This window comes from Sinohyriopsis cumingii, chromosome 3 (assembly GCF_028554795.1).
Source record: "Sinohyriopsis cumingii isolate HCF-2022 chromosome 3, ASM2855479v2, whole genome shotgun sequence".
Taxonomy (NCBI): Eukaryota; Metazoa; Mollusca; class Bivalvia; order Unionida; family Unionidae; genus Sinohyriopsis; species Sinohyriopsis cumingii.
Genome location: NC_142963.1, coordinates 44,506,663 through 44,520,070, shown reverse-complemented (window position 1 = coordinate 44,520,070; position 13,408 = coordinate 44,506,663). Strand labels below are relative to the sequence as shown.

The following is a 13,408-nucleotide window of genomic DNA, read 5'->3' as shown; positions in this document are numbered from 1 at the left end:
CCGACAAATGTGTGGGCCAACCCAAGGAAACTGTGTGGTTCATCAGTTTTTCAATGTGTGAATGTTTGTGTAGAGTGATTGCATCACTCTTATGTAGAAACCGTGAGCAAATCCTTGTATTTATTATATATATATATATATATATATATATATATATATATATATATATATATATATATATATATATATATATATATATATATATATATACATTTCTATTAATTCATTTTAAAAATTTCCATCGTCCATCACATTGTGTTTGCGTTTTTCGTTTCATCCAAATCCCACTCGGTTACAATTCTTTTACAGGTGGGTTAAGAATAGTGTTACCAATGAAAATGTTGACATTGTACTATCAAAGTAAATCAGTAAAACAAATATGTATCTTAGGATTTTGCATAATGATTTCAGGCCGTTAGTGATGTTAATCGTCTTCTGTTATGTTGGCTACATTATAACACCTTTCCTCATCAGCATGGTTCTTTGGGCTCTTGGCTTTACAGCTCAAGGTGTGACAGAAGGTTAGGGTTAACACAAAATGATGACTACAATTGCGAAGCTGGCTGTGATCAACAAGGTCTTTCAGAACAGAACGCAACGGAATACCTCTCAGCGGTTTTCAAACAAACGTTTGTACCACTTATCAAGCCCGCGAACGTACCGTGGATATCATGAAAGACAAGAGAAAAATCGCGTAGACCAAGGAACGCTTGCTTTCTGCGATTGAGATAATCCAATAGACCCAGAGTCAACCGTAGACGCCATATTGGATATGCATGAGTAGGTGTGGTCGTAAAAGTCGCCCATATACTTATTGAAATAACCCGCAAGGGTATTTCGGGATTGGATTCAAATCTAGCCAGTAATTGTTTTATGTGATGAGTTTGATTAGATCGTTTACCTGTATAACAACACGGGTACAGATAAGATCAATCAATACTGGGAAGTAACTGAACTTACAAAACAAACTTCAAGTAAATTGAAGCATTATAAAATACTGTATATTATGTCAGAACAAAGACCAAATGAAGGAATATATTTAATATAACAATTTTTGTATTTATTCTTAACTGATTGTGTTTGTGTCCCAATTAATTTTGTGACGATATGCATCCGCACACAAAGCTTCATGTTTCTAATTAAAATAATATGAGAATAGGGCGCAAAAACCAGGAGATTAAAAAGAAAGTGTAGCCAAGAATGTACCACTATGTGTGTCTTTATAAGTGATAGTTACCCTAACTTCGTCTCCAGAGAGTAAGTGCTTTTAAACTCCATCCTAGCTGTTGCCTAGGATTTATGTAGAATTGAGCTAGTTTATCCCCAGTCTCGTCTACTTGAATTTTCTTCATATTCAGATATTTTGGCACATCAAGTAATATTTCCAGTGTTATAAGATGTTCAAAATATAATTAAAATCAGCTGAAATAATTTTGCATCAAATTTAGACATTTCCTGATATTTTACAAACAACTATATCTTTAACTTTTTATTTATTGTTTAAGATCTCCCAACAGGCGTTGTTTAGTACATGTCATGTACATGTCTTGAACAGTAGTTGATATGTTCTAACATAAATTTACCACAGCGTAAATATGACAAGAATGTTGGTAAGTTGATTTGTGTTACCCTCTGATGTATATTTTTATACCTTCATTATTACAGATGATTAAAAAAGCAATGGGGATACTTGTCACTTTTTTTGTCCTTTGTATTTAGTTATAATTTTTTTATCCTAGGTTTTGAAGAAAAAAAATTTATTATTTGTAATGCGTGCACGTGCTTTCGGGGACTAACTTCAATGTCCTGTGGTTTGTATTACGTGACGCTGTACACCTATTTGATTGGTTAACAGGGATGCCAATATTCATGACTTGGGGCAGTGTTTTGTTACACTTAGCCTCTGACGTCTTTGTATCGCTGCCAATATTATTTAAAACAATATTGCAGAATATGATAACATAAAGAGGTAGACTGGAAAATTATTCCAGAAATTTCACGTGACATCCTCCTAAGTTGACTTATCGTTCTTATAGAAAAATCTATATTGACACATCAGCGCACCCAAATGACACTAGATTGTGAGAACTCAGCGATAGGTGATAACGTGGCCATTAGCCCCAGTGATTGGTAAAATATATTGAAATTATAACCATGTTATCATTGATCCCTTTTAATACGTTTCTGACTAAATTTAATGATAATTGTGTCTATTTGTGAGATCAGAATTTTCAAAATACCGTAACATTATATACCGATCCGCCAAGACGATACGCCAACGCCAACGCCAACACGCACACCAGCAGAAACATATACCGATACGCCAACACGTTACATGTCACAGGACAATAACGTCTTCTAAGTGAGGCAATTAAGGGATAACAAAATTATGTCTTTTAAAAATGTTAATTAAATTCCTTCAGCTGAAACTAAAACAGCCATGACTGATGGTGTCCGACATATTACAATGTAAAGAAACTTAGAATTGTAGATGTACACATATTTCTCAAATCTGTTCATGACGTATACAACTCAAGGCAAAACAAACTGTACATGTACACAGGTACAACTGTTTCTTACATTGAGTTACAATTGGTCGATTACTATCGACTATATATTCATGACAGGTTCCAGCTACAACATGTATGAAACAAAAAGAAAAAAGAAAAGTACCGGTAGAGCTCTCTAATAAGAATTAACCTCTTTTATTTGCATGTGCTGGTCTTCAGCAATTATGCCATAATCTTTCCTTTATACGAACATATCGATAAAGAATGCAGGATCAATCACATTTAGAAAATCAGTGAAACATGTCTACATGTACAAATAAAGTACCTTAGTTTTGTTAACTGTCGGGCTCTCTCCGTCATTGTAAAGAAGGACTCAGTCCCACATAACGTGGGTTCTACTGTGCTGTGTATAACACATTCAGGTATATGGATGGAAAATATAAACGAAACTATATATAAAAGAGATAACATGCTTTTACTATATAGGCTTTATTTACATATGTTAGCTCTGTTAACGGGCAGCGCAATGTTTCGATAGACATATTGAGATGTGGCAGACTTAATCTAATCAAATGGGTTATTGGCAACACCTAACAAGAGGATGACTTAATCAAATCGGTTATTCGCTATACCTAACTAGAATAACTGTAAATACTGAGTCATCGTGAATTCGCACACATTTTACTACGCAAATATTCCATTTTCACTGTCTCCGTTAATGAATCCCACCACCAGATAGTTAGCCGAAATAGCTCAATTGCACAGCGTAGGAACCAACCCCGATAAGCCCGATCCGCTGCCATAGTGTGTCCTTGGGAAAGGAACTTAACTCCATTTCTTAGGCTTGATATAGCTAATAACGTGTTAAACCCACAAAATAAATAAAACCTCTCCCAAACAGTGACCCGGGGTTATAATGCAAAATCTGCTACATGTACCGTGCGTCATCTTGTTGTGACTGCGTATATTAAGATTGGTCGGATAGGATTGGAAAATGTCTATACGATTGAAATATTACACATTTGACTTTTAATTACAGGGCTGGAAGTCAGAGTTCAAACTGTATCAGATGGTTTCCGCAAGGCAATATCATTACAACCATTTCATGCATTTCCACCCATTTCTTGGGTAAGAGATGTGGTAAGGGATAGCGGAACAGTCAAACGAAGGAAGGGACATACGGAAAGACGAAGAGATGGACAAAATGTCTGGGGGAATGAAAATATCACCCTTTTTAAGCAAGAGGGCAACAATCGCAATAGTCTTCAATAATATCAAACTTATGTTTCGATAAACCAGCCTAAAATGCTTTAAGTAGAGTCTATTATATATATACATATTGAGAGAGAGTTAGTTAGAGATAGAAACGCTAGTATTTCAATGTATTAACGGTTCTTGTTTCTAGCTGAACATACGTATTGCAGAAATATATACAAAATAATGTTTTCAGAAAGCAATAATTATGCATATAACACGTTTCCTTCAGCAAGACCCATAAATACCACTTTTAGATCTAGCAGGTGCTTTTTGTACCTACATATACAAAAATGTTACTTTAAGAAAAAGTGACGTATTAGTCAAGAATAATGTACGGTTGTGGCAGCTTAAGACAAATCCATGAGGTGTTGGCCATAAAGTTGCCAATTGTTATAATATTTAAGAGATGGTTGTCGAAAGTTACTCCTCTAGTCAAAAAATATACATGCATTCATAACACTAGCCTCCGAATTTCCTGCATTTAAACTTACAATTGTTCCAAATTAGTGTGGCTTGCATTTTAGACGTTCATCTAAAGGTGTAACTCGAGAAAATCTAATACAAGGTAACTAATCTTAATTATGATATTAGTGTCACGCCGTTGTGAATATAAGTAAACGTATTATCATCTAACGTAAGCTTCTGTTATAATATTTAAAATGGACGTTTGTGATTTCATATAAAGACGAATAGCATACGTTGGATGCGGACGTTAACTGTACCATGGATAAAGTCACACAAAAGCATATGAGTCAATACTTAAGCGATCTCTCGAAATATACAATCAATAACTTACAAGAATTGTAAATAATGAAAATATCAAGCATTTTGAAGAATGCAATGATAGAATAAGAGTCGCTTTCAAGCAAGAATCACGTGTATATACTCGGCAATAAACAAAGCATTTTGTTTCAAAATATGGATACTTAATAGATAACAATGTGCATTTTCTACACAAAGCAAACCATACACCTATGGATCAATAAATATTTCTTTCAAATGCAAACATACATTTATTTATTTTAAAAGTGTATAAGCCATTTATGACATCATTTCAGCTTTAAAGGATTTCCATTCATGATTCGCAAACAACAAAAGTAACGATTAAGGAAACAAAATATGGTATATATATATATATATATATATATATATATATATATATATATATATATATATATGCCGTCATGGATACATCTAATTTACTGTTAGGTGATTATTAATATTCCGTCACCGAATGGGGAGAATGGGAACAGTTTCTCCCCATTTGACAATGGTTTGGTTTACATATATTAGATGGAAAATAGTTTATTAGAACTTGCAGCTTCTACAAAAATATTTACAATCTTCAATCTGTCTCGACAAATACAAGAATCATTCACTCGTTATTAATTTAGACATTTAGTCGTGCTAAATAAATGTTCAATCTACACGTCATCAAATGAGCAAAAATAGTCAAAAGACGGGTGTTGTCTGGTTATGGCAACGTGGTCCAATAATGCATCAGAAAAATACACATTTATTCTTTAGCCACAATGAAAAAATTCTACATCTACAATTCATAAAGTCAGCTATGACAGTCATGGTACACATGCTGTCTGGTTTCGACAGCGTAGTCTAATAAAGCGTCTCTTAAAGAAGCATTTACTAAAAAAAACAACTACAACAGTAAAAACAACTGACAAACAATGAAAATGAAAGCTATGCACAGTATCACGTGTTTCACCGTTTTAAAATACCATCAATTCAGATAAATAATATGTACGTTTATCTTGGACTGTGTTTGTATCAAGTAGTATAGAGTGACGTGTATATAACAATTTAACATTTAAAACCATTTAACTGAAGAAATAAATTGTTTAATTGTGTAAATGAAGGTTAAAAACCCTCCAATGAAATAGAAGCACTAAACAGAACCTAAATTCACTAGTACTTAATCTCTAACGAGTAGGGTTACAATATTATTTACAAGAAGTCTGGCACGATGAACAGATCGTGCTTTTATTTCGTAGAAAATGATTGTCATGAGGGAAAATGTTACTCCACAATTACAATTCAGAAAGAGCACATTTATCGGCATTATTTTCATTTGAATTGTTAGCTTCTTCATTTCCGTTATAAAATGTTTGCATCGTTGTCATTGTAGCCGCACATCTTGTTGAGTTGTTGTCATTTCTTTCTCTCTCGAAATTTTTAACATTTGTTTTTTCAAATTCAAATTTTGTGTACTGACCAGTTGAGCAGCAAAGAAGCTTCTTGAAACTTCTTCGAAAATTCTCAGACAAGAAAGCATACAGTATCGGGTTGACGCAGCTGTTCATGTATGCAAGGCAATTTGCGGCGAACTGAGCAGCTGCCGTGTGAATGTCAGTTGAATAAGGTCCGAAAGCCTGTAGGATGAAAATTATTTGAATAGGTAACCAACATAAGGCAAAAATAACCACAACTATTACTATCATTTTTGTCACGCGCTTTTTCGATCTGATACTCTCAGCTCTCTGGCTCCCACCAGGAACAATACCATAAAGCAGCCTTTTCAACATTAAACCATATAACATGCAAACTAAAGCCAATGGTAGGACATAGCCAAAAACAAAGAAGCACGTAGAGACGGTCTTCATCACACGAGGATCTTCCAAAGAGACGGTATTTAAGCAAGCGCTTCTCGTTTCACCATAGTAGTCGTATCCCAATTCCGCGTACTGGTACAACAATGGTATATTTCCCGCAAAAATTATGATCCAAATAATAACAACGGCAATATATGTGTTTCTTACTGTGCGTAAGGACATCGATGTTATCGGATGAACCACAGCCAGATACCTGTCAAGTGACATAAGTACAAGAGTGTACACACTTGCGTAGGCACAAACGTGCAGAAGATACTGGACTATCCTGCACCATATATCTCCAAACGGCCATACAGGTAGGGCATACGCTGTTGCCGTGAATGGCACGCAAAATATAATAAAAGACAGATCTGCTACAGCTAGGCTCACAATTAGTACGTTGGTAGTATTTCTCATCTGCTGATTGGATAAAACTACAAAGATGACGAGTAAATTCCCGAACAAACCGACGACGACAATCAAACCGAATATTGTTGGAACAATGATTCTGACATATCTCTCGAATTCAAGAAAATGTGCTATTTCCGATCTATTTGAACTGTTGACAGAAAAGTTGGACCAAGAATTGTTTGGGAACAATGTAATGTTGGAAGTAGTGTATCCGTTCATAATATTGTTTGTGTTCTCCATTTTGTATTTAAAACTGACTTCAGTTTCTCCAACAACCATCACAATCTGAAAAAGAAACAAAAATTGCAAAGTTAGACGTCACAGAATAGTCAAAGAACCTGTTATTCTTTCGATGGATCGTCCAAATAAAAATGCATATAACATTCTGTCTGAAACAAACATATCGATACCTTTACAAAAAGTTATGTACATGAAGTTACATGTATTTGTGCGGACATGATATCGTTCTTGCTGATGCCGCAGTTCTCAAATACATAACATGTATAAAATTACTAATCAGTATAAAGTTAAATTGTTTTGCTTTTCGGGTGCTAGTTGTTGTATTTTCTCCATATATTCAGAATAAGTTTCTTACAAGATTGTAAATGAACTACCTAAGAGTCCCATGTTGAAGACATCTTTGCAAAAGAATAAACTGCAGATAAATAGTCCATTTTAGCTGGATGGATTAGCACATTTAATCACGTGTAGAAACGAAGTTTTCGTGTTACCATGGATTACCAAGTAAATCCTCCAGTATGGATTAAACGCACACAATGCTAAACAAAGGTTAGCTGAAGAGATCTCACCTTGAGTAATATGTGTTCGTTCAACGGTTCTAATTAGATTCTGAAACAATCGATTAAATAAGATAATACAGTAATAATATGAAATGATTTTATGTTTCTATTTTCCCATGCTTTAAATTTGTGTGCTTAGGATCAACAGGTCACTCCATTACCCTCATTATCATATTCGTCTTAATGTGCTATACATGTATATGTCTATGGAAAACAAAAGCACGTGGCTCGAGAAGCTCATTGCGCAATATTTCCACAATATGCATACCTTTTTTCTTGATCTCTTTATGTTTCTAAGAGTCACAAATACAGCTAGATTTTACTTAGATAATTATTCAGATTTTCATAAAAAGAACAAAACCTGACGACCTTTATATAGAGTGAGAAGCAATAATAACTTCCACACCTGATGAATACTGAGCTTTGAATCTCCTCACTAAATTGCAAAGGTGTTGGATGCTTTTATTTAGTTTGAAAATAATTGGGTGAAAAAAATAATCTCTGTCGGTGTTTGCAACACGACAAGGAAATCCCAGTTACTGGTTTGTATTATTTATCTCCCACGAGGCTATGCGCCGTGGGGAGACATAATATAACCTCTTGACAGGAATTTCTTTGTCTGGGTCCAAACCCAAACAAATTCTATCATTCGCTTCCCATAGGCCGTAACGTTAATATTTTGCCGAATTACTGTACTTGTGTTGTCAAACTAGCAAATTTCACTTTCACACACACACACACACACACACACACACACACTCTCTCTCTCTCTCTCTCTCTCTCTCTCTCTCTCACACACACACACACACAGTATCTTGAAGTTTTGAAACATTTTAGATAATTCGCCTTCTTCAGTGAATATGAATATGTGCTACTGGAGGCTGCGTCATTTACACAACCTAACGTCAAAGCGTTCATCTAAGTATTATATATATCGACTGTGCCCATTACTGGGCCATTATGACTCATTACAGACAGTTAACGTTGATGGGACGCTATGGGTCCCTGAGGTAAGTCAATATTAGCAGTGTATGACGCCAATGGGATTCCTATGGATGTCAGTTTAGCAATTCACATGTCATTGTAGCTCTGGGTGAAATATAACAAATGGAGAAGGTGTAGTGACAAATAAAAACCTTTAAACGGACTCACTAACATTTTGTTATCAGCTCAACTCTGTGTTTTGACTAATGCGACATCAGCACATAGATAAAATGTTTTGAAACAAGGTTACAGTTTATAAAAGTTTCAAAAGATTAGGATTTGTCATGGATGTTAATGCCACTAAGAGAGCGAGAGAGATGGAGAAGTGGGTTGGAGTGGAAATTAAGGGAGAGAACAAGCACAAAGCACATTGTTATCTTAAATCTCTGCTTCTGTTCTGATTGTCCTTGTTGCTATTGGGGAACAGGACAGCAATCGTTGGTGTACTTTGTGTATTTTGTGAAAACAAACGCAAATTCATCATTTGCAATACGGTGTTGTGCACCTTTATACACAAGTTAAAGGTATGTTGATTTCAGTTGCTGCTTCTGTTAAGTTTATGCATGTGGATGTTGGAGAACGCAACAGCAAACAGTAGTATGCTTTGTTTAAAATAAGAAATGCAATGAGTGACTAAGTTTTATTAGCTGAAAACAAAAACAGGAGATTAGAAGGAATGAGTCCGTTTTCACCTGAGTCCTCGATAAAAAGACGCTTCTCCTCTAAACGATGTGTCCTACACAGGAAATGACAACTATGACGCGGCTCCGTACAACTCGACTATGCACACCATACAAAGTAATGATGTCACTGCGCCAAACTCTTGATTTCTGCATCATTTATATTACACACCACATATTACCAACAAGTAAAACCTATCCTTGAAGAACAAAATCCGCCTTTATTACATATAACCTTGGATGTGAGCAGAATACACATTTAATAAGACTTTGCATGGATATTGTGATTTCGCTACTCATTGATCATGTTTCAAAAGAAATAGTTGAAATATCTAGGATACTCTCACAATGCTTTCGCCAGAGCAGACTTTAAATAACTGAGAAAAGGAGTGTTTTGGATGTGGCTTGAATCTCTACGGAGTAGAAGATTCTGTTAACAACAAGCATGTCCAGTGTTATTTAGGCTGTCACTACCTTTGTTTTGTCGTTCCAGATAGTTACTCGAAAAAAGAAATTTGTTTAAAAGTTTGCAAATTTTGATAAATATTAATCTGCCCGTGTAAAGAACAGATTCGCTTCGCTCCACTTTCTCGCAACACTTTAATTACCAAGACGCTTGTGTTGTCTGCGATTTGAGCCAACAAATCTTACATTTGAATGACTTATGTCACTGGAAAAATCTTGAATACCAATCCTTGATACGAGACACAGCGCACGACTGAGATGTCATGTGTGAATGTGTATAATATTACGAATTGCACCACCACCAACAACAACCCAGATGAACCTTGCCATAGCAGGAGAAAGAAAGATACAAACTTTTAAGTCGCTGTAGATGTCGCTTTGACACTATGTTCATGTTGTACATATGCTCGAAAAGCTGATGATTGTTTCCTTGAAGTAATAGACAAACAACTGCATTAACAGAAAAGTTTTTGACTCTAACAATAGCTAACACCCGCAGCGAACGTCACACTGAATGTGTAGGACTGGAATATTGCTGAAGGACAATATTGTGATGCTAAACATCTCATCGATATTATCACAACTCTGTGGAATGCTCGCACTAATCATAGTCAGCACACGTGTCATTAACGACCACTACTCACTACTCAATTATGCACGCATGGGGTTTTATGACGGAAAACGCTCTCAAATTTTCTCCAAACATATTTGGTCCTTTGAGTGGAACCACGCTCCTCAATCAGGCGAATGAAAGGAACATCCACAATATATATACTGCAAGTTTATTTTATCTTCCGTCCAACTACATCAAGTACTCGTTTTAATGATTGTTTATCTGGGCAACACTGCCGATGTGTTGCTGGGAGTGATTCCCTTTAAAATAGATTCTAATATCAATCAGATTCAACGAGAAAGAAGGAAACATTGTGTTCGTGTCAGTACCTGGGATTTTGAAAATGTGAATATAATTATCAACTGATAGCTGAGACCAACATATTCGCTGACAAAAACCGCTACCATAAAAAGACACTACTGAAACCGATTCTCCTCCAGTAATGTGTAACTAATATATTCATAGTAATTAGGTGTAACAAGGACATGGCTGGGTAGCATGTTCGAATCGCTTCTTTCAAGCTGTCAGGTCAGTCTTCAAAGTTTCTTCTGTCACGAAATTCATGCTTTCAAAACGGCATGACCTGGTGCAGCAGAAACAATTACTCCAAGACATATTGATCGATCCATAATATTTCAGACAGGCGCTACGGAACGCGGGGAGTGAAGCGATGCTACGGAACGCGGGGAATGAAGCGATTCTACGGAACGCGTAGAGTGAAGCGATTATCCACATACGATACAAGCTCTTTGAACCATGAGAAAAGCTTATACGCTCACATCATATTTCAGTCAAATTAATTGCATCATCATCCACGCAGCAGCAAGAAGAAGGTAACCGTAGGCATTGAACAAGACTTAGACAAAATGGCGAAAAAAGGACACAAAACGGACAGAGACTTTGTCCTGACGTAATGTTTACTAAATTATTCAAATACAAATATGGTGCACTTAGATTTTTGCGAACGTTCCAACACCGTACTCGATCGGTGTGAAATGCGATTTTCGGTGATGATTAAGCAATAATTGCACTAAGCAGAATAGTATATAGTGTTTTCCATTAAGATATTCTATCGAGGTTGAAATCCAATTGTAAACCAAAGACTACTTTGATCTGAATTGATTACCTGTCCTCAAAGTGAAAGTGGTCAAAACATACAGTACGATTCCAGACTAAACGTCCTGAGTGGCTCTCAACAACAACTGAATGTACTTGGTATTTTCTATGTTCAGCCAAGTGTCCCATCACTACAATGTCAACAGGATAGAGGTCCTACCGGATGGACAGTCTCTGTGTACCAGAACCTGTGAACCTAACGTCGCCCAGAAGAATTACTTCAGAAATTACATGACTCATAAACATACACGGCATTTCGTATAACCACGATGAACGAGGTTACGGTTAGTGTGGATCTGATTTCATAACAGATAAGGCAACGACGACGGGTATTCCCATCCTATAAAATCGGCACAACTGCATTTGGAAATTGAGTCATTTTCTAAATCTCGAGAAAAGATTGAACAAGACAGTATTTGCAGAAATATGACCATAGAAAAAGACGATCTAATTGGAAACGTAGTCATGAAACTTTCTTTCCAGACAACAGACGATCAAGAAACGCAGCAGGTGTGGAATAAGAAAAATAAACAGTATTAGTACAAAGATCAAAACAAGAGTAAGGCTTAGGAACAGGTTGTATTAAACACGTTGCTTAGAGTACACCGCTAGTGGCCGTATGAAATTGCTACATATGTCAAATAGACCATCCCAAATAAATATAGCACAACGATATTTGATGATGATCCAAGAAGAAACGTTGTAATCTTAGTAGCGAAGAAGCTTTGACTTTCAACATGCGAAAACCTTGAACTAGTGGCATAAAGGCACGCTACACCATTTCAAACCATCACTTACTGGCATCAAAATGATAGCTTTCAAGCTTCCTTTAGACAGAGCAAAACTCCTTCATGCCCTTCTACTTACGTCACCGAACAATTTAAACAAACGTCAAGTTTGAAATTATATGATATCATTATCTGTGAAATCAGTATGTCTACGGAATGAATACCTTGGCACGTATTTACAACTTAACACACCGTTCGTACACGTCACTCTGGAATTACTGGTCTGCGCCAAAGATGATCTTCGTCATCGAAAAGCAAAGGACGTCCAAGCCTTTGTGATCAACGCAGACAACGGTCATCGAACAGGAACACAACTAGTCAACTTTGCCAACGACAACCGAGTGTAGCAGACTTTTATAGAAAGAAATAATATTTCGACTCACTTCAATTACGTGAAGATTATTAACAGTATCAGATTCGATCGTGTTTAAACAATTTTGTGTTTTTACCTAGTTCGCCAACATGGTCGGGCCGACAATAGTATCTCCCGTAATGTTACATTCCCAAAGAGCCCCATATTGTCCCATACATATTAAATATTTTCTTATATACCCCATAGTTGCTTGAGTAATGAATATTACCGTACATGACTATAGTGGTTCCATATATTACTAAATCATGTACGTATCACTATCGGGAGGAGATATCGTTACAGTTGGTATTGAGTAAATACTTATGGGAGACAGCATTTTTAGTTTGTTATCATGATGTGTTCCTTTAATAACTTGAGCGGTGTTTACTGTGTAATTTGTCAATCCCTACTAAGAATATCCTCCTGATACTTTGCTCAATTACACAGGTGTAATGGGCGGTTATATTACATGTGAGCTTATGGAAAGAAGTATTAAAAAAGAGCTTTGATCATGCTAGCATGTATTTAATGGGCGATTATCTTTTATCACCCGTTAAAGTCACCATTAAACGTTCAATAAGTATTAATTACGTAGGCCGGCCTGCAGAGCACATTTTGATGGAGCTGGATCCAGTCTTTTAATTATGGTCGTTTAGAACAGGATTTCTGCATGAAATATTATATACTGTTATAACGGTACTTAGGGAAAATCGGGTGTAAGAATACACTTTCTCTGTATATCATTATCGTCATTCATTTCCTCTATTTGCATTATATTTGCTTCAAAAAGTTAATGTAGCTACTTATAATACCATTGTAATTATAA

General features: G+C 35.9%; 1 protein-coding gene across 4 annotated transcripts in view; it reads right to left on the bottom strand.

Moving 5' to 3' along the window:
- Nucleotides 1-2,676: 2,676 nt before the first annotated feature.
- Nucleotides 2,677-13,408, bottom strand: part of LOC149802774 (allatostatin-A receptor-like) — a 323,689-nt gene continuing 312,957 nt past the window's right edge. For all 4 annotated transcript variants that reach the window (XM_089952202.1, XM_089952203.1, XM_089952201.1 and 1 more), the window contains one exon: nucleotides 2,677-7,069. In XM_089952202.1, the coding sequence (XP_089808328.1) occupies nucleotides 5,813-7,063 (1,251 nt within the window). In that variant the 5' untranslated portion in view covers nucleotides 7,064-7,069 and the 3' untranslated portion in view covers nucleotides 2,677-5,812. The remainder of the gene's footprint in view (nucleotides 7,070-13,408) is intronic.